This window comes from Epinephelus moara, chromosome 4, assembly GCF_006386435.1.
Source record: "Epinephelus moara isolate mb chromosome 4, YSFRI_EMoa_1.0, whole genome shotgun sequence".
NCBI lineage: Eukaryota > Metazoa > Chordata > Actinopteri > Perciformes > Serranidae > Epinephelus > Epinephelus moara.
This window is the reverse complement of record NC_065509.1, coordinates 42,982,880-43,005,617: the sequence shown is the minus strand read 5'-3', so window position 1 is coordinate 43,005,617 and position 22,738 is coordinate 42,982,880. Positions and strand designations below refer to the sequence as shown.

Genomic DNA, 22,738 nt, shown 5'->3' with positions numbered 1-22,738 from the left:
AGCAGTGAAAAATATACATTTCTGCATTTATTCAAGTTTCTTGCCTAAAAACTAAAGTTAATATTTATATTCGCTCAATACTGATTTTTACTGAGTAGAGCTTGAACGCATCACAACATAACTCAACAGTGAGCTCAGCTTAATCATGTCTCATTTGCTGTAAACATACATTTTCTCTCCATGTGTGAAAGATGAAAATGAAAACTGTTCCCACTTCCTGTCTGTAGCCCCGCCCACTTTGACCACCCAGTGAATGCACAGACAGAGCGCCACTTTGTCACATTGAAGCAACATGTTTATTGAATTAAAATCTTGCTCTTAGCTGTAAAAAACAAAAACAAAAACACTGTACAAGTGGTTGTGTGGATATGAAGCGTGACGCCCGCCAGCTCGAGCGCCGACAGGCTGAATCTGAAACCAGCAGGAGCCGCCAACACTCGCTACAGCGACCACACAGAGAAACACAGTTCATATACATGGTGGTGATGACAGTGAACGTGTGTGTGTGTGTGTGTGTGTGTGTGTGTGTGAGTGAGTCTTTGGTGAGTCTTTGAGGAGAACAATGAAATGCTCTTGTTAAACACACACGTCGTGACACACACGGTAATGTTGCAACATAAACAGCAGATGAAAACAAAAATGAGTCGTTCACATAGTCTGTACGATTGTCTCCACGGTTTCACAGTGCACGTGACATTTAACAAAAACACTCGTCATCATCACGCAGGTAATGACCCCCCCCCCTTTTGTACATTAAATAGAGTAGAGCAAGGCACTCTGGGTAAAAGAAGGCGAAAGCGGGCGCCTGGAAAATTACCTGCCATTAATCTGTGCAAACAATTGACTTTTAAACCCCGCTGATTGGGAACACGGCAAAATTAAAAGTCGTATTTCAGCTGACCTGACAGGAGGTGCGGAGGTTAAGAAACGGTCGTATTTAGTCTTAGTGTACCTTTTCCTTCATAGTGTGCTGGCTCTTTACAACCCGCCCTCCCTCCCCCATCCCTCCTTTCTTTTTGTATTCCCTCTCTTTTTCTTTCTTTCTTCCTTTCACGGCTTGGCTCCCTGACCGAGCTGAAATTACCTCAAATTGGTCTGAACTGGATGGAAACACTCTAAAGTGCCGCTCAGCCCCGTCCAGTCCCCCGGCCAAGAGAAAAGCCAAGAAACAATAAAAAATGGGTACCCCGAGAAACAGAAAAAAAAAAGTCACAGTCACTCTTCTTTGTCACACTTCAACAAGCTGATCCGAGCATAAAGAGCAGCTTTCAAACCTCCAGTCAGCTCTCCACAAAAAAAAAGAATTCAGACTTAATAAGGATGTCAGCGTGAACCTCTCAATGAAAGAAACACTTGTGAATAATAAAAACAGCAGAGACTCCTTCATTTAACCCAAAGTGGAAAAAGGTGAAACACAAAGAAAACAAACAGAAGCTGAGGATAGACCCATATGGGACTCACCAGGATCTTCATATATCCAAAATATACCTTTGTATTTTTGTTTTCTCGCTTTGCTTGTGCAGTAATATCCAGAAATTATAATTAAATACTGTAATAATTTGTCATTTTAATGTGGAACAGGAACAAAAATCATCACACAGTTCGTCAGAGTTCATTTCAGGGTCACCAAATCGATAAATATGCCCATATTTGGTCTATCCCGTTATGGTGTGATTATTGTGGCATCCAAAAACCAAAAAACTGAACAGAACAGAAATGGTGAACACAAACAAACCAAAAACAAAACAGGCGTCTGAAGTGTGCGGGGGGGAATCAGTGCAGCTTTGGTGGAAGGTTATCGGAGTCCCAGCGTGACTACCACACCCCGTTGGTCCAATGGATGTCCCTGTGGTACATGGCCGTGTTTGCGTAGTCTCCTACCTGTTTGCTGCTGTATTTGGGCGGGTTGGCCTTGTAGCTGTAATCCGAATATTGGTCGGAGCCCGTGGAGTTGTTGTCGCCCGTTCCCACAAAGGTGTTGGTGGCGGGGAGGTCCTGAACGGCCTGGTGCTTCTTGGAGGCGGAGGGCGACTGCGGCTGCAGCTGGATGGAGGGCAGCGGGGAGTTGGAGCGGTAGTGGCGGCCCAGGTCGGGGCTTCCTGGCGGGTAGTTGAGGGGCAGGTGGATTCTGGGACTGTCGTTGACGTTGTCGTTGATGAGGTTGAACTTGAGGCCTTTCTGCAGGCTCGCCTCCTCGTCCTCCTCCAGCGGCTTCGCCGGTTTGGGAGCTTTTCCTTTCTTGCTCTTTTTGCCTTTGCCGTTTTTGGGGCCCTGCTTGGGCGCGTACAGGTCCTTGCTCTCCTTCTTGCCGGCCTGGTAACCGCTCTTTGTGTCCTTCTGCAGTCGGTGTCTGATGACCACCACGGCTACGATGACAAGAATCACGCCTGCGACCCCCGCCAGGCTGCCGTACAGGATGTTGCTGCGCTGTGCGAGGGCGTAGTTGGGATCTCCGGCAATGTCCCTGTCCAGAGGGGTGTAGAGGCTGTGCCCGACCAGCGCCTCGATGAGGGAGACGTTGGACTTGGTGTCGTTGACAAAGACGTGGACCAGGGCGGTGGTGTGGCGGGGAGGTTTACCTTTATCGCTGACCCTCACCACCAGGCGGTGCAGCCCGTTGTGCTTGCCGGTGAACTCCTGCACCAGCGTGATCTCCCCGCTGTTTGGCGAGATGTGGAACAGGCCATACGGGTTGCCACCTGTGATGGTGTAGACCAGCTCAGCGTTGGGTCCAGAGTCAATGTCCTCAGCCTCCACCACCTCAACGCTGGTGTCTGGTGGGGTGACGGGGGACATGTACGTGTAGGAGGAGTTCGCTGGTTTGGTGACGTAGGGGGCGTTATCGTTCTCGTCCAGGACGTTGATGGTCACACCCACGTAGGACGATCGAGGTGGGTCACCAGCGTCCACGGCCTTCAGGCGGAAGGTGTAGGTGCTCTCCTTCTCACGGTCGAAGGAGATGCTGGACAGGATGGTGCCGGTGCCGTTCTGGATGACAAACTTGCTGTTGTCCTGTTCCACATACAGCTTCACGCGGGCGTTCTCACCCTTATCAGCATCAGTGACAGTCACCACGCCAACGGGATTGAGTGGAGGCATGTTCTCAATGACGGAGAAGCTGTAGCTGCTCAGCATAAACTTGGGATCGTTGTCATTGCGGTCCAGAACATTAATCACCAATGTAGCGGTGCCAGTTTTGCTGGGAACACCCTTATCTGCCGCCGCCACGCGGAACTCGTAACGCTCCGTCTCTTCCCGATCCAGCAGGTTCTTCACTCGAATTTCTCCGGTGTCGGCATCAATTTCAAATAGCCTGGTGGCCGACAGCTCGATGATGCTGTAGACCAGCTCTGCGTTGGTGCCGCTGTCAGCGTCTGTCGCAGTGATGTCCAACACCCTGTCACCCGGCTGATTGCCCTCTGGAAAGTCCACCTCGAGCATGGCAGGTGAAAAGATTGGCGTGTTGTCGTTCATGTCCGTGACCTGCACTCTGAGGGAGTTGGTGCTGGACAGGGCCGGGTTCCCAGAATCCACTGCGACGATTTCAATCCTGTAATCCTTCACACGCTCATAATCCAGCAGGGTCGTTGTCTGCAGGAAGTACTTCCTCTTCCGGTCGTTGGCCGACTCACTCGCAGGTCGGAGCTGAAATGGGACGTCGCCGGCAACCACACAAGTCACCACCGCGTTTTCCCCCTCGTCACGGTCCGACACCTGGACCAATGCCACCGGCGTGCCGATGGGCATGTCCTCAGAAATGTTGGCCACGCCATCCTGGTGTGTCACCAAGCCGATACCACGGATCTCGATGGCGGGTGCGTTGTCGTTCACATCCTTGACGCTGATGTTCACCAGGACCTTGGTGCTCTTGGAGTTGGGCCCACGATCTTTGGCGACCACAAAGAACTTGAGAAAGCTCTCCTCCTCGCGGTCCACCAGGCCCTTAACGTAGATGATGCCAGTAGAGCGGTCGATGCGCAGAAGCCTCTGAACGGCCTCTGTCACCTGATGGAGGCTGTAGTCGATCTCCCCATTGGAGCCGGTGTCCGCGTCGTTGGCTCTGACCTATGAGGACAAAAAGAAGATGTTTGTAAACAGTGATGACATATTTTGTGGGTGGAGCCAAACTCGTGTCAGAAAGGCACAGTAGTGGTGTCGATGTGAGCGCCACATAAAATGTATAATGCACTATAACATTTTTATTTCTCAACCGACCTGCAATGAGTCATTTTTATATCCACGAGTTTATGATCTACGTGTAGTGGGAAAAAAAGTTTTGTCTCCAGTTAATTAGAATCTGGATATTTAGGCTGTAATCACTGCTGCTCAGTAGAGGAGTGTGTTCGGCTTATTTGAATTACTTAATTATTTACGTGGTGAAAGATAAACCATCATAAGAATTGTAAAAACTCACGGTTGATTTGTCTTATTGTCCTTGGTTAAAACTTGTGGGGACATCCTTGTTTAATGTAATTTAATGTGGAAGCACAACTTATCAACATGCTAGCGCACTAGCTAGCTAACGCAGTCTGCTTACTAACACATTGATCATAACAAAGTTTATTAACTTTCACCAATGCTCACTTTAGAAAGGCCAACGCAACAAAACACACTTTATTTATGTTAACGTTTAGCCTACATGTGTTTAGATCAATTCCTATCTGCATCCAGGCAGGGAAAATAAAAGGCTTGCTAACATTTGCGATGCAGCTAACACAGCTAGCGCGCTTCCTTTAAGTGGGATTGCCACTGTGAGCATTTATACTTGTGTGGTGGTGTGTCTGTGTCACTCTGCAGTTACACCTCCAAAACACTAGTTGGCGGTGGAGTTTCTATGAAGTGCTGTAAAGTTTAGTTGATTTAAAACACACATTAAACACACGTTAAACACACATTAAACACACATTAAACATTGCTTAATAGTTGACTGTTTCTCTCCGATGTCGGCTGTTTTTCTGCCACCAGTATGCGAACATATTTACTGTGATGTAACTGTGACAAAATTGGTCTATAAGAACCCAAAAAGGTCGTGCAATAATCTGACTGATCAGAGTTCGGTGAGGAGGTCGTTGTTAGGTACGTGAATTGATCTGTCTGAGGTCACCTGAACCAATCATATTCCCATTATATGTCCTCATTCTCACCTCAGTTTTATCTGAATGATTATTTATCCTCTGTGACTTACAGAGTCACAGCTGTCAATAATGCAGCACTACAGAGGCCTTTGTGTTTTCCTGAGGGGGGAGGAGTTTTTCTGCTGAAACATAATAGATGATCAAAGCTGAGCGCACACACCCACACAACAACATCTAACGGCCGTGCAGCGGGTCATTGGCGTCTAATGGGCAGATGAGTGAATGTTAATGTTCCTCTCATTATCAGAAAAGCCCCGGCTCCTCTGGGCCCATTACGAGGCTGGAGAGGACGGACCGCCATCGGACACGAGCCGCCTTCGAACGCCCAAACCCAAAGTAAATGAAGGTAATTAGTCAATTAGGAGGTGCGATCAGTCAGCATCGTATCACTTAGGATGGACTCGTTAGGACGCCTTTCTATCTACACATCTAATACTTTTTAATTGCATTCATTCAATGCCACGGCTGCTGTGGAGAAATGTAGGTCGCCGTGTAGCTTTAAATGAACTAGTTGTTGAACAGCTGATTTAAATGTCCCAGGTGCTGCTGCTTCAGCGTTTTCTACAGGCTTCACCCGGGACTTACACTAATGTAATTAGGCTTTTTAAACTTTAAGGCCATTATTCCTTTAAAGCACAACTGGGATCTGAGCCAAGCCAGCACTAAATAATCTCCTAAAAATTTAACTCCTGAAAATATTGGTTTCTTTAAAAATACAAGGGAAAGGAAATCTTCCTGAAGTGAGGACGGTTTTTAAACAAACAATAAAACTCCAGTTGTTTTGGTCAAGGACACAACATCCTTTTTAAATTCTACCCGAGGTGCCAGCGGTTTTTTAAAGGTATAGTTTGACATTTTGGGAAAAGCACTCGATAACTTTCTTGGCAAAAGTTAGAGAAGATTGATACCACTCTGATATTTGCAGAATAATGATGCGTCACATTTGCACTCGGAGCTCCCAATTGGAAATTTTAACTGGAACACTTCCTGAAGTCGAATCTCTAACTCTGAAAGTCAGAGAAACTTCACCAGCCCTGACCGCAGATTCCTAGATGGCTGATCCGTGCATCAACAGTGGTGACAGCTGTGGTGATTTACTGTTTAGTAGCACTTTCGTCTCATTAAATCAGTCGTGCACTCAGTACTGTCCAGCTTCTATCTGTGGACGTGTTGCTACGGTGTTTGTGTGCACAAAATACAGCGTATGTTGTTAATCACTGGTATTGTTAACATCTTGGTTTTTCCACTTGTTGTACTGGAACATGGCCAACTAAGATCATTCCCAACTCTAACCTCCAACCTCCAAGGTGAATGGAAATCTAGCATAAATGTTAAGCTGCAGCCAGAAGCTGGTTAGCTTAGTTTAGCACACAGACTGTAAACCAGGCCCCCCAAGAGTCCACTGGGCTTTGAAGCCAATATTCGCAGTGGCCAAACTCTACAACTCTCGGGTTTGTCACATGGTGCCATTGACCCCAAAAAACTTTTTGCCATAGATTTAAACTAGGAAAGAGGCGCCTTTAAACTAGTGGCTCCGTTTTTTTAGCAACCCCAACCTGGTAAAATGGCTCGTTTCACTATCAGGGTTGTATTCATTCAGTCCGATACCAATTGGAAAGAAGAGAGCTGCACGATTAATAATTTTCCCCCTGCTCATGTTAGCAGAGCACTAAAATGGAAGTAGCTAACTTGGCCGGTGGAAGTCTCTAGCGCGCCTGAAGCCGTGCCGATGATCAGGGCAATTTATACACAGCAGTGGGCCGTTTTTGGCTTCATGCACCACTGAGCAACTTTGATAGGAGTGAACGCTGGAAAAGTTTTTATATTTTCCTGTTTGTGAACAATATAAGAAGTTACAATTAAAGGTGTACTTCCACTGTCATTTAATTGAATTCATTAATTTCGTTTCTCTTCATTTGAGATCTTGTTGGTCAAAGTGCAACTTTGAGACAGTGAAAGTAAAGTAATATAGTCCCTGAGATAATAGAGAGCTGTTTTGACGAGGAATCTAATGGAAACTGACCAAAACCTCAATGTTTTTATTTATTTTGTGTATCTTTTTTATTCCCAAAATGTCATACTATTCCTTTTTATTAGGGCTCATAAATAAAATATAATACGATTTAAAAATAAATCTGAGTATTCCAGTGTGTTTCTAATGCTTAAACATGTCAAACTGACACCAAGTTTTCCTGAAGAGATTAAAAATTGATTTATTTTATCTTGTTTTAGTTGGCTGCCATCTTGGAAATATGTGAATTAGGGGTCCTGATGCATCCTATCAAAAAAATATGTCCAATATGTTTCTAATGGTCAAACATAAAATAGACACCAAGTTTATATTTGTAGCTGGTTCGTTTTTCAGGTGGTGGCCATATTGGATTTTGCCACCATGGTCATCAGAATGCCAATCAGCGACGCCCCGATACCCAGATGTCTTCTACATGTATTAAACTATATTTGTACCAAATTTGGTGCTTTTAACACAAACTGAACCATTGTCTTGATTTTGTGAGCTTTGTCAATGTCAACCTGAAATTTGGGGAAATTAAATGGAGAAATAAATCTGTATTATTTCTGTTTGATTGGCGGCTGCAGCCACAAAAACAAAGAGCGAGTGTCTGTAACATTTCCCTGAGTGTAAACAGCATGAAGCTTTAATGAAGCGCTGCAGGGAGCTGCGACACAATACATGACATTATCAATGTGGGAAAAATCTCCAATGAACATTTAATTAAAGATTTAAGGAGGAGATCAGGGTTTAAAAGGTTAAAGCAGCCGACAGAGTCTCTGAGGGGTTTTCTTTTTAACACAGTCTGGAGTTCACACTGCCACATAATAAATATCTGGTTTCCTGCTCGCTCAAGATCACAGACTGTGACAGACCGTCACCGGCGCCCGGGGGTGACCGTGGAAGTCACTGACTCAAGTCGGAGAGGTTAAGGTTAAAGAAAGCATGAAAGTGAAATTATAATTTCTCCTGCCCATTGATTTCCTTTCCTCCGGTGTGGCTTTAAGCAGCAGACATCACCAAACAGCGGTGAATTATTGACAGCTTCTGAGAATTGTGTATTGAACAGTTGAGCTGCTGTGATGAGGCCAGAGCCAAGCTGGCTGCCCTCCAAGGCCGCTCTGTCCACGCAAATAAACCCTGTTTATCTCCCAGTTAACCATTAACCAGCAAGACCTACTGGTTTCTGAAATGAGGGCCAGACTCTCTGCAGGTTTTCTGACACTAAAACCTCTTGTTTCTCATCAATATTTATAAAATCAGGCCACAAATCTCCACACGGCTCACCGTCCTCTAAAGAGGCTGTTAGAGTCAATTTATCCATCACAGTTTCTACTTCCTGTCTGCTCTACTGATGGTAGAAACACATTATAATCACATGGTGGCTCAGAGTTTGGGGCTGCCTGTGTTTAATAGATTAATTCAGCTGGGTTTTGAAGTAATATTTAATGTTTTTTACCATCTTCTTTTGGCTGTTAGTCATTACAGAAAATGACTCTGTCAATATTCTCAATGATTCTTTGGTCTCTAATAAGGTCTGGATTTATAGAGCTCCTTCATGTGAAAAGAGAATAATAATAATACTGGAGGAGCAGTGTGACAGGTTTTTACAATCATCTAATTAATCAGTCAAAGAAATTGTGTGATTATCGGTCGATAGAGTCCCTGAAAACTTTATTTCTCACTGAGCTTCTTCCTCTGATGAACCAATATAAGTCAGACAGAGTACAAACAGTTTAGGGTGTTGTTCTCCTTATCAGGGGCACGTTCACTCTCAATACAGTGTGCACTGTTTTGCTACGGTTTCCAGCTTGGACAACATGTTTCCTCAAAACTGTGGGTGTTTCTCTAAGTCAAGGCTGAATTTCAAGGATGCTACATCATCAAATCCCACCTAAGGACTGTTCCAATGTTTGTTCTTCAAATTCTACCGAGGACCGAGTCCTTCTTTCAGAGGATTTTCAAGGATGCATGTGTGTATCCGCAGCTGGTATCAAGTACCCACAATACTTTGCGGATGATTTGCTGAAATTGAAGGTCCTGTCCACACACAGGTCCACAGGTAATATTTTGGCCTTTCGTCCACATGCAAACTGTGATGTAAGTCACAGAAAACACTCAAACTCATTCAGAAATTTTTCAGCGTTGACTCTGTTCGTGCTCTGAGCATGCTCCACAGTTTCCGCCCCGGGCTTTGACCCAGAAGTCCAATAGCATTAAATGTGTAAGAGAAGAAGAAGCCGGTAACAACATGGAGAAATCTACATCCAGAGCCATGACTTTTTGGACGGACCAAATGTACAGAGCTGTAAAGTTGTCCACCATGGTACCAGTTAGCTGCTAGCTAACCGTAGCTAACTTGTTTGTCCATTGTTTGGTCTGTGACGTAATAGGTCAACAGGAAAAAGGTCCAATACTAACAAGCTGAAAGGGGGCATATCTCCACCTATCGTAGAGGAGTCGCACATACTTGGCTCAATAAATGGATTCCCCTCCCGTGCTTGTATACTGGGACAAGGACAGTAGGCCAATTTTGGTTTTAAAAAATATCCGTGTCTGTGTGGACCAGGCCAATGATTCACAACTGGTGGGTCGTGGGCCATTCAGAATGGGCCACAAGTGACTCGCAAACTGGTCAGGTTTGTAGAAGACACACTTAATTCTGAAGTACAGTGAATTTCTGGCACAGAGCTTTCATTTTGAAGTGCATTTCCTGTTACAGAGTGAGTGACTAAAGGACAGGTACTTAACAGAGACAGTAAACTATCTCAACAACATGGCCAAAGCTAGTATGACGCTGGTTGTATTAAACTGTGTGGACTTTGAACTAATGACTAAGAAGAAATCTGGACTCTGCAGCTGGACCAGTTGGGAACCACTGGGCCTTATACTGATGAGGAAGACAATAAGATGTGGCTGAAAGCTCTGGAGACAGAGCTGCTCAAATTAAATAATCATGACTACAATGAGCAAAAATCAGAGTTCTAAGTTGCAGAAAAACCAAGTTAGTAGACCGTAGGATTTTCTTCTAATAACCAAAGTCAAGTTTGTAGCTCGCATGATTTCTCCTTCATAATTTTTTATTAGTCATCGTGATTTCAATTAGTGTGTGGTGTTAATTTGTCTGTGTTTGTTTTATTGTTTGTCTCTATTTCCGTATGAGAGCGTTGCATTATGTCCTCAAACATCAAACCAGGGATGTCTGCAGATCAGCCTCAGCTGAAAAGTCCTGCATATATCTACTGTTTACATTTTAATTAAATGTAAGAACGCCACATGTATCGTCCCTTTCAAATAAATCAATACATAAATAAACTTTCAGGCTCTGATGATGTTTATTGTGAACTAAAGTGACTCCATGTGAACTCTGGCAGCTTTTTTTGGACAGAAAGCAGGTTAAAATATGTAAAACGCAGCGGCATGCTCCTTTAAAGAGCGAGTCAAAAGGCACAGATCTACAAGTCTGCGCCGCCATTGGACGATTTAAGCAGGTCAGGGTCGTCAGTCAGCGCTGTCCCGCTGCCTCTAAAGCATCACTCCTCAAACGCACGTTAAGTGAAATGAATTCTGCGGCTCTCTGAAATGCAATGAGCCACATCCAGAGCAATAATACCAATAAGCCCCGTGGATAATCTCATGACTGACTCAGATTAAGTCATGCACGGCTCAGTGGAAGGCTGGCTGGTCGCGCCCGTAGTCAGCGAGCGAAGGGAAGTGAAGAGGACGAGGACGAGGAGGATGATACAGTGGGGTGGGTTTGTTGTTTGTTCTGACGCTGACATCACGTTGTCGTCCCCCCCCCCTCCCCTCGGTGCAGAGGCTCAAAGGTGAAGTTGAATCAGTGTTAATATGTGACTACACACGGCGATCCCACGCCCTGCTTCACCTCCAACGCACCATCTGTCTGTACGGATAATTGAGCAGCGTATTATGTGCAGTCACTGCTCCGTGTTGTCCTGCAGCACCAACAGGGACAAAAGGTTCCTCCGTCAGGTTCGGTGCACCAGAAAAGCTCTGGAGGAGCAGCAGCAGCGCTCCGACATGACGAGGGACTGAGCTTCACTCAAGAACAGAGGCTAATGTATGTGAAGGATTTACTCAGTTACTAAATCCTGATAAGAACTTTAATCTGCACCTGAAACACAACAGTCTGACAAGGGACGATTTTTTCCCCCTTAAACTTTCCTTAAGGTGTTTTAAGGCCTTAAACATTCACATCAATCCTCTTTGAGGGAGTAAACTGATTTATTTACACCACACCCCATAAATGAAACCCCTTCTTTTACACCCTGGTTTGTAGTCAGTTGTTATGTCGGTCATTCCTTTCTTGTATAAAGTCTGACATCACAGGTCCAGTTTAATTAAATTATCCGAACCGCTGATCTGGAAGAGAAACCCAACCTGAACCTGGCGCTGAGCTGTAACACAGCATGCGAGCATTTAGACAAACTCTGATCACCTCTGTGTTTATTCCAAACTCAGTGGTTCAGATTTAAGGCTGTGACTGTTTCCAGCATCGATCATTTCTTTGTTTAAGTGATCAATAATTTAGTTTATAAAATATCAGATAAATTGTGAAGGTGCCGGAATAAGACACTCCTCTACCACCAAATTAGCTCTGTAGAATATACCACGCCCACTGATGATGTCACTGTTCACAGAAAACCTGCTATTTGGTGCTTTCAGCTTGAAAGTTTTTGGGCTCTGAACCAATTCATTTTTGGTCAAAATGCTCCGAACAATTCAAAATTCCAGGGTTCCCACACATTTTTATGGACAAAATTTGCAAACTTTTCCACGACTTTTCAAGGATCCCTCCTCAGTTGCTCTTCCTGAGGTTTCTACCATTTGTTTCCCCGTTAAAGGTTTTTTTGGGGAGTTTTTCCTGATCAGCTGTGAGGGTCCAAAGGACAGAGGGATGTCGTATGCTGTAAAGCCTCTGAGGCAAATTGTGATTTGTGATATCGGGCTTTATAAATATAAATGAATTGAATTGAAGTTGAAGGACTCATAATGAAGGTTTTTTTCTCGCCCCATTTGCCTGATGAATATAAACATATCGTATTCAAACTCTATTCAAACGTAATTTCAGGTAGCTGATCAGGAATGGAGCGACGAGCCCGGGGAGAATATGTCGAAACATCAACGCATATTAGAGCAACACTACGTCAACAGCTACAGAAGATATATTTGCCGTTACAATACGTTTCTTGACAATTAATGTATCAAAAAATTAGAAACAAACGCTGCTATGACGGACTGACAGAAATGATAGAAAACCTGGTGTGTATTTGTTGTGTATATGTACACGCAGTGTGTGTTAGTGTTCAGTGACTGACCTGCAGCACAGAGTGTCCCTGCGGGCTGTTCTCCGGCAGGTCAGCCTCGTAGTGACTCCGCTCAAACTTTGGCGAGTTGTCGTTCTGGTCGGTGACAGTGACCCGCAGCAGCGCACTGCTCGCTCTTGCCGGCTTCCCTCCGTCCACCACCCGGATGTTCAGGTCATACGAGTCCTTCTTCTCACGATCCAGGTTGCCCATGACGACCAGCTGAGGCAGCTTCTCGTCGGAGTCCACTGCGACCTGCAGGCTGAAGAGCTGGTCAGCGTCAGGCCCGGTGCTCAGTGAGTACTCGGCCACACCGTTGGTGCCAGAGTCCCTGTCGGTGGCCATGGGGATGGAGAAGAGGGCGCCGATGTGTGTGTTCTCAGGGATGGACAGGGTGAGGATGGGCGAGGAGAACTGTGGTGTGTTGTCGTTGATGTCCATCACCTCGATGCGGCCCTCTATCAGCCGTGGCCCCGAGCCGATCCCTTTCACCATGTCGGTGATCGACACCTCGAACTCCAGGAAGCATTTGTCGCCCTCGAACAGGTTGCGGCAGTCCCTCAGCGTCTCGCGGTCAATGGGGATCTCGGTGGTGTAGATGTCGCCGGTCTTGCCGTCCACCCGCAGGTACGGCGAGCCCACCTCCAGTTTGTAGAGGTGGCCGGTGTCGGGCAGGCCCTGGTCCGCCGCCAGGCTGCCAATCAGTGTGTTGGGCGGCTGCTCCTCAGGAACCCGATACAGGATGTCGGTGGACGCGGCACTGCAGGAGACCAGCAGGACGACCACCAGGAACAGCAGAACCTCCCACCTCAGCGCCGCCATGTCTCCGACCGACAGCACCGCTCTGAAAGAGAAGACAGACAAAACAGATTAGGGAGAGCGCCGTCACTCATTGTCCACACAGACAAAATAAGAGGAAGAGCTGTTCCTCCCTCAGATTTATGTCAACACCGCTCAGGAACAGATTGTCGAATTCGTCTCCGTGGGCCACTAAATGTGTCCCAAACAGTTATTTGCGAGACCTGAGGGTGGCGAGGTTTCAGGCCTGGTGTGGTGGCCGGCTGCAGGGTCCAGGGAGCAGCTGAGCAGCACAGAGTGATGACTTCCTCCTGCTGCCAGTCCAACGCTGACAGGAAGACAAACTGACCACGCTGCAGGCGACACAAAATACTGAGGAGGAGCAGCGAGAAGGAACGGGACGCCTTCGACTCTCAGAGACGTTTTTATGCCAAACAGAAATAAATAAATATGTGCACTCACAGAGACTTAACATGTTCACAGGATTTTAAATACAGGTGAGTCTGTCGTCAGCACTTCACATCAACAACTGAAAACTAATAAAAAAGGCGAGAAAACACTTAAAAGAAACGATGACATTTGGCTGACAGATGCTAGAATAAAATAATAAATATATTTTTAACATCCTGTCGTCGGTGTGTCCTCCTCTGAGAGAAATTATTTAAATATAAATATGTTTTATTTTTTATTTTTTTGTTTTTTAATCCCTTTTTTTTTAACTTTTGATATCTTTTTCTATTAAATTTATTTATATCATTCTATTAGATTTTAAATTATTTATAGATTCCTTTATCCCACTAAACTCCTTGGCATATTTTTTTGAGTTTTGATTTTTATCTATTACTCATCTATTTATTTGTCTACATGTTACTGTGTGTTGTAATATGTGTGTAAGACAAGCTGTTCAAACAAACTGCCCCTGGTGGGATTAATAAAGTGTCTGAATCTGAATCTGCAGATATAATTTATGAAAGTCTGGGTTTCCCCTACATTTAAAGGCACTTTATTCACAGAGTGTATGAACAGCCACATGAACAGGAAATAAAATGTTTTGGTGTCATTTAGGGGCACGCAGCTTCTATTGTTTCTGTATCGTGTTTCACTGAGGGCGGGGCTCAGCTCCTGAACACACACCAGGAATAAAAGGTGAAGTCGGGCCAGTAAAAACAATCAGCCAGCTGATTGGCTGATCTGCTTGACTGTTCCAGACTTCGCTGTCAGTCTGCTACTCAAAGGTCAGGTGGTTTGACTGCAGATATGTGAATGAGAGCTGATTCAAATCTCCCTGTGCTTCTCAGGAGGCGGCATCAGACGATTCTGCATCAAGCTAACGTCAAATGGCGTCAAACTGTATTGAAGAACTTGACAGGAAATGTTGGATGATACGGGGGGGATGACACGCAACAAAGGGCCACCAATCACAATCGAACCCAGGCAGTTACAAAGGACTCAGCCTACATAGGGCGCTCACTCCACCAGGTGAGCTCGACGTCGCCCCTGAAGCACTTTCTTTTGATTAAAAAAAAACATCTGAATCTTACGTTTCCTCCCAGAGCAGCAGCACGCCTACTAAGTTTAATATCTAAGATGCTAAATTAAAAACACTATCATTACTTGTATTTTACCACATTTGGGGTCATTGTATCTGAAAGTGGGCACGCATCCTTGTTTGTCTGAATAAAGACTCTTTCAGAGCTTATAAATGTCAGTTGGAATAAAAGATAAAATCAAGTCTGTTATGAACAGAATTAACGTCATAAAACATCTGAATGGATTTAAGACGACACAGAGCTGTGAGTGAACATGTCGATGACGCCTCAATGCTTTACTGCAAGACTCACACTGACGGCTGGTGATCACAGTGATACAGAAACTCTTACTCTCTTCACAAAGTTTAAGATAACTTAAAAGTAGTGGCCTAATTTTATTTTAAGATATTTGCATTTTATTGTTTGTTAAATGTTTATCTGTTAGATTAAGATGGATTCAGTCGGAGGCGGTTTACTTCTCTGTGTTACATAAATTGCATTAGTTACATTCTGATGTACTATTTAGTGTATTGTGTTGTGCAGTGTGAATCTGTCACCATGTAACTGTGCAGACCCCTCGGGAAGAACAGCTACTGCAATGCAAAGCTAAACAAACAAACTTCCAGAACGCTATTAGATTGATTAAACACACATTAAACACACATTAAACATGGCTAAATAGCGTCAATTTCAAACACAAATACGCAAAATCAGCTTCACTATAACTCGCAGCATTCACAGACAAACACTTGTCTTTATCTGGACACATTTTCCCCACAAATACAACATGCTAACGTTATTAGCACAAGCCTATGGCATTTTACATTGTATAAATTAGCCTAGCGTCTAGCGGACTTCTCTCTACTAATATGAAGCCAGGGACAACAGCAACATTTAACAAAGGTAACATTACAAATTTAACTCCATTACAACTCACAAGGTTCACTGACAAAACAACTGTCTCATACTAAAGCCTATTTTACATTGTATAAATTAGCCTTATGGCTAACATTTTCCTCTACCCATATAAATCACATACAGGGTTTAAAATGCTTTTTTGTGGAGGGTTTACTGTCTTCACAATTCATGTTTTCTAATATGTGAAATAAAGGTGAATAAAAGTGACGTGAAGTTAGGCTACAGTGTAGGGTATGTGTCTACGCAGAGCCTATGCTGATTCAACGCCTAAGAATAAATCCTGCTTGACTCTTCACCTGACGCCTGGTGATCACGGTGTTATATTTGAGCCTGATACAAACTCTTTCTTCCTCTCCTTTCTCCTCTCCGTCTCTTTCTCTTGGCAGTAATTCATCTCAGACACACACTCTGTATTTGGTGCTGTAGGAGTTTCTCGGCTGCGGGTCGACGAGGTTAATCTGGAGAGCGCTTTTTTTTTTTCTCCTCACGTCCTTGATTTGGAGAGGAACAAAAACACACACACACACAAACCAACACACACTCCAACATGGACCAGCATGCTGAGCAGGAAGCAGGAAGTCTCAGTGTCATCTCCTCATCCTCTGACCACTGCAACGCCGATACACAGAGTTAACCGTGTGTGTGTGTGTGTGTGTGTGTGTGTGTGGGAGTAAAGGCTTGTATTCTCTGAGCCTGTTAAGTCTCCTACAGCGCCACTGAGAAGTCAGGTCTTGTACACATTCAGTGGCTGACATGAAATGAATCAACAGCCTGAACTCTTCCTTCAGCTCCACAAAAACCAACACAAAACAACATAATAACGTTATTCTAACGCTGCGTGACCCCTCACACATCACAGCACCTCGTCTGGTCGTCCACACACAGTGGATCATGGTTAGATGAGTCATCGACTGTAAAACCTTTCTGTCGTTTAACTAAAGGAATGTTAAATGTCGTCTCCACACAAGCAGCTGAACATGAACTATGACTGAAGCAGAGGATGTTAAAAATTTTTAAATTAGAAAACAGCCTAATAAAGAAATATGGGAACAAGATTATGCTGTGGACAACTCTCAGTACTGTCGAGGTAGACCGAACACAAAGTTCATGAGCACGACATAAACTACGTGTGTGAAATACATTTTTGTGGTATTTAAATGTCTGGCTTTATTTCGCAGCTATTTCTAATCTCGCCTTTTGATATCAGCGATGTTTGATAAGAACGGGAGTGCCGCAATTTCCTGGAAGAATAAATTGAACTTTGAACCTGAAATACCTCCCCTGCGGCTGCACGTTAATCGAAATATTATTTAAATCACAATATAGATAAGTGTTATATTGAAATCACAGGAGCTGCATCCTTTCACCTGTCAGACCTGAAGAATATAGACTAGAGATGAACAAGTACATGACTATCAATATCTGTATTTGTACTTTGAATGGGCAGAGTTTAAGATGGAAATGGGTGGGGTTAAACTGGAAGTTGTTATTTTAAGCCTGAAATTGATACGGGTTGATCAGACGGTGCTGTATTGAATATCTATCTGACAAATAAAAATACCTAGTCCGCGCTAGGTTGCATAGAAAATCGCATACAGAAAATATTAAGAAGATGGTTTAAAGTAAAAGCAGAGGTTTCTCTGGTTGGACTGTCAAAGAGGTGGAACTGTTACTGAAAGTAAAACACGAGTGTAAGAAAGTCGGGGCTGTCGTTACAAAGCAAATACACCGACCTATCAGAACAGAGCGTTATCCATCGCAGGAGGAAGTCACTGCGATGTGAGAGAGTGACGTTACACAGACAAGAAAGATGAAATCACTGCTGTAAAGTTTTGATTTGACACGCTGGGACTAAGAGGACTCAAACAGGAAGTGAACGTAGGTTTCAGAGCACAACCCCGAAGATTTCAAGCTAAAACAGCATTTTGAACGATCTCTGTTTTAAAGGTTTGAATCCGGCGGAGCAGTGTGGACGTGGGGCGTAGACGTAGTAACAGCTGTGAGTTTTAAAGTGTATCAGTGTGGACGAAGCTTCAGGCCGGAGGCTGAGAGCAGCAAATGTTTGACGTTGTTGCTTTTGTCCAGTTGTTCATCTGAAGTGTTTGCTGCTCTGCTCCCTGCTGGGACACCCACATTTAATTACCCCTGTATGAATGTGAATGAGTGAGTGTGTGTGTGTCGGGGGGGGGGGGGGGGGGGGGGTTGCTTTGTTTACAAGTGTGAATGTGCATGTGAATACCTCTGTGTGTGTGTGTGTGTGTTACAGTGTAAAAGTGTGTGTTTCTTTTCTCACATTTTACTGCATAGCTGCCAAATACCCACAAACCAGCGACCTCTGACCTCTGACCCCGCGGCATTTCACGTCACCGTGGAAACGAAGCTGAAACAACAGTTTACTGGCTGACGTCCAGTCTGCTGATGAACAGTGAGTCTGCGCCGCACTGAACCGACCAGTCAGACGGGTTGTGAACAGACTCACATGCTAGTTTAGTGCCACATGTATATGTTTCTTGGGGTCAAACAAGTTATATATTTTTCAAATAAAGATATTGAACTGATGTTTTTATATAAAACAGAAACGCTGTCTGCACTTCGTCGGCTGTAAACTCTTAAAAATAAGTGACATTTTAACGATTTTCCAGGTCATAATTTACATTTGCTGAATACAAATGACGCAACATTTTCTTTGTTTGTATTTCTCTGTATATCAACATGAACTGCGTCTCTGTCCTGAGAGCAGAGTTTGTTTAACAGTAACCACATGTTTTGCCAGCAGGTCACAATAAACCAAAACTACACCACACAAGAGAACAAAGATTATTTTCATCTCAAGATATTTCAATCCTGAATTTTGCTTAAGATGTTCTTACTGCAGTTTTTGTCTTATCTCTCTCTGTCTGACACACACATAGGTTTCTGTTATCCTACACATGTTGTGCATCATTTAACTTCCCTCAATATTCAGCCGGACATATCTGGTATCTTCGGACACTGTGGGATTTCCACAACGATATATTTGGCTGCACAGCTTGAGTTTATGATGACAGACACGACTTGATCGTTCTTAAAGGTGATAACAAAAAATGTTTTAGAAACTCTGGTTCGTGAACTTTTTTTGTTTCTTCTCATTCTTCTTCTCTTCTCATTGTTTGATATGTTATAGTTACGCTAAAACTGATGTGAATTTTTGCACCGTTACTCACGCCAGTTTGAATGGTATAATATTTTGTGTTGACTCGCTTCATACATGCGAATAACTTGCGTGATACATGCATGAAATCGCTGAATTGATGAATGAACTGTGGCACTGTCACCGGAGGATGTCAGTGCTGATTGGCTAACGCGATCTGAATTGGTCGCTGAAGTCCAGATTTTTCAACTCTAGTGAATAAGCGTGTGACGCAAAATTGCGCTACTGGCTTAATTTGCTTCTTCATCCATCCATCGCACTGTCCAGCAGCTCTGCATGATGATGTTATAACATTCAAACCCCCTATTCTACCTAGTGTGCCTCTTTATGACTGAGAAAGGCCTTGTTTAATATTTGTGTCATCAATCTTCCAAATTAGCTATATTCCTCTAACCTCCTACCACTGGGAGCTGAGCAACGTACCGCTGTGGATGCCACGTTGGTTCAGATCACATAATGAACACAAACTAACCAATCGAGGCAGCGGGAGATCAGCAGCTCACATATTCTGCAAGGCAAAGTTACAGCTTTTGTCAAAGGAGCCTAGTGGCTTTGAAGAAGCGATATAACAACATCAGCTCCCCATCAGAGAGAACTGTTTGAAGAGGGGGAAATACCACACTGACTCTGGGTAAGTGCCTCACACAGCCCCACTTCAAATAATCCAAACTAACCCTCTGAGTTATTATTATTGTTAGCAGCACTGTAACACAGGTCACGGCTTTTTGCTTATGACTAAGAGCATGCTTCCACTTGAAAACCTCCAAAAAAAGGACTCAGAGTTTTGTCTTTTTGGCCGAGAACTTGTGTTGAGAAATATAAACATGTATCACATTTAGCAGATGAAGCCAAAGATTTCACATGTTGTCTAAACAGAAGCAGCCCAACACAAACTTTATCTTAAATTGGCAAAATTTTGATTGTAATCTGGAGCTATCTGATGACAGAAAAGATAAAAAAGATAATAGATCTGACATTTGAAGCCAACTTCAAGTCGTGTGTTATTTTGGGTTGCAGACACACTCCGCTCCAAAAAAGTTTCAACACAAAGGTGAGTTAAAAAATCAAATTAAAGAGCCATATTTTCTGTTAAAATCTGTAAAAATAAAATTGTGTAATCTACAACCTGCACAACCACCCGAGCCTCACATGTAACTCGACATGTAACCCAACACCCCCCTCCCTGAGTCACTGTGTTCGCTCCCAGCTGACATGTGACATGTAAGTTATGTGTCTGCAATGTAAACTGTAACATGTGAATCACAGTGAAAAGCTCTCAGGATGTGAGGAGTTTAGAAACCGGGTCAAATGTCAGGAAACTGTAAAAACAAAAAAAAAATACAAAGTGCGGTGAATTCCTGTTGACATGTTTGTTCACATGTAGTGTGTGTATGTGTGTGTGAGTGTGTGTCCTCGGGGGACGTCCCGGGTGAACCAGAGATCGTCCAGCTCGTCCTTTTTCCCACAGTCTGAAACTTTCTCACCAACCAGTCAGACACTGTGAGTGTGTGTTTTTCAATTGTGCATAAGGACGACGAGCCAACGAGCTGCTGGAGCCGCTCTTTGTAATGTAACACACACACACACACACACACACACAAAGACAGTGACGAGCTGTTTAAGGACAGTAACATTTCCATGTGTGAGGAGCCAGGCAGTCACTGTTCGACGGTTTGACTCTGGACCGAATGAAAGACAAAGACGCACAATAGAGGACACAGAGGGACGGAGAGAGGGCGTGTGTCCAGACAACGGCGCTCGTCTGAACATCACAAAGCAGCTCAATGGCCCCGTTGCCACCCACCGTGTGTGTGTGTTCACCATTGATATTCAGAGCTAGTCTCCATGTTAATGTCCCACCTGCATCACACACACTTTAACTACTGTACATTACATTAGAAAGACAAGCTGCAGAGTTACAGCCGCCCCGACATCACAGCACATTAACTCACCGCCGCAGCTGTAAACGCCACATTAACGGCTTTTAATACAAACTGAAAATAAAATGAATTTTTCAACAACAGTCACATTTTTCCTGCGCAGACATATAAATGTGATTTTGTATCAAACAACCATAAAAAACTAAAGTAAATCAAATCCAATCTGAAAATAGCTTCATGACTTTCCCTCTGACGTCCGAACATCAGCAACATACTGGACGTAATTTATCTGTGATTAACGTGTCGGCAAACACAAGTGATATATGTCCTCACCTTCAGCATCATAAAGAACGTGGTGACAGAGATGTGCTTGTTATTCCTGAGAGGTCATTATGTTTGAATAGTTGTTTTACTGTGGATTTGTGTCATATATGTTGTATTTGTTGCATTTCAAATGTGCTTTGATCACCTGCCACCTCGACCAGGTCTCTTGTCGAAGAGATTTTCAATCTCAATCGGACTTCCTGGTTAAATAAAGGTTTAGTAATAACATTTACCACATGAAATATTTTCTTACTTGCTGTAATAACAATGTGTTCACGCTCATTTCATAATTATTTTGGTCAATATTGGTTATTTAACACGATTATTCAGTGGCTTTGGAAACAGGCATTTATTCAACATGAAAAATAAATGTAAAAACAAAAAGAGTTGCATAAATAAAAGCAAGGGCTGCACAAGTAATCCAAATATTATCGATATCACAATATGGCCGAGTGGAATATCCAAAGAAAATGTAGTAAAATGTGGCACAATGTACCGTTATAAAGCCAACAAATCCTATCTTAGACGTCAGAGAACATGCTTATTTGGTGCAGACCAGAGTAAAAATCATATAATATAATGAAATTCAAAACCGTTTCCACTAAAATCACCACTCCTATCACAATCGCAACATCTGTCCAAACAATATCACCATGATTTTATTTGCATATCCTCCAGCCCTAATACGGTATGAATATTAAAAGAAGAAGTGAAGGAGAGACGTCGCGCTGTTGGCAAAACAGCCACAAACTGCGATTACGCTGAACGTGTGTGGGAATGAATTACGATATAAGAAATTTTAATATATTTCTTGTTTCTTTTCCCTCTATGATCTGAACAAGTCGCTAAGTTTGTCGCTAGTTGCTTTTTAGAAATAAAATCAGAGAAGGTACTAAAAGTCGAAAAATCTGGCAAGAAAGTCGCCAAGTTGGAAACACTGACACCGCGCTGTAAAGTAAAGAGGTGCGCTGGATTTATAACACAAGACGAAACAGAATGCGGCACGATAATCATTTTATATCTATTATCTTGTTTTCATAGAAGACAAAATTAGAATCGAAAATAAAATCTGATTATTGCCCTGCTCTACTAAATACTGCCTTTTAAAAATTAATTGAATTTGATTCTGTGTTTGTATCACTAATGCTGACCCAAACGCTTTAAATGGCGCCATGGCAACCAGCGTTCAAATCTGTATCGAATGCTTCAATTTAAATCCTAAACAGCCCAGAGCAGTGAGAAATAGTAATCCAACATTACCCATCATGCATCAGCATTAATTAAACTCAGTTATTCTCAGATAACGACATTTAAACTCCAACTGGCTCTGGCGTCCAGCACGACTGAAACTGGGACAGTTTGACCACACGTGAAGCAGATATGAATTTGCTAGCAAGATGTCAAAAAGTCTGGAATAGTCCCAGAATCTGGAGCTTTGATTAATAGCAGATATTTCTCACTCAAGATTTGATACCCAAAAACTGGTATTCAGGAGAGCACTAGTTATCACTTAAACACACAACATCGCCATGACAAAGCTAATGTCAACAAAACCCAAGTATTAAATAAAGATATCATGCTAGTTGTGTTCAATAACTAACCTCACAGACTCCCCAAATATTCCTC

At 43.5% G+C, this 22,738-nt stretch overlaps 1 protein-coding gene and 1 long non-coding RNA gene across 3 annotated transcripts in view; both read right to left on the bottom strand.

The window, feature by feature from the left end:
- The window catches only part of LOC126389119 (uncharacterized), a 332,569-nt gene that overhangs the window by 252,502 nt on the left and 57,329 nt on the right, over nt 1-22,738 (bottom strand). The window lies entirely within an intron of this gene.
- LOC126389088 (protocadherin-1-like) overlaps nt 274-22,738 on the bottom strand; it is a 34,432-nt gene continuing 11,967 nt past the window's right edge. For both annotated transcript variants that reach the window (XM_050042532.1, XM_050042533.1), the window contains 2 exons: nt 12,486-13,317; nt 274-4,065 (listed from right to left, as the gene is read on the bottom strand). In XM_050042532.1, coding sequence (XP_049898489.1) covers nt 1,816-4,065; nt 12,486-13,295 — 3,060 coding nt within the window. In that variant the 5' untranslated portion in view covers nt 13,296-13,317 and the 3' untranslated portion in view covers nt 274-1,815. The remainder of the gene's footprint in view (nt 4,066-12,485; nt 13,318-22,738) is intronic.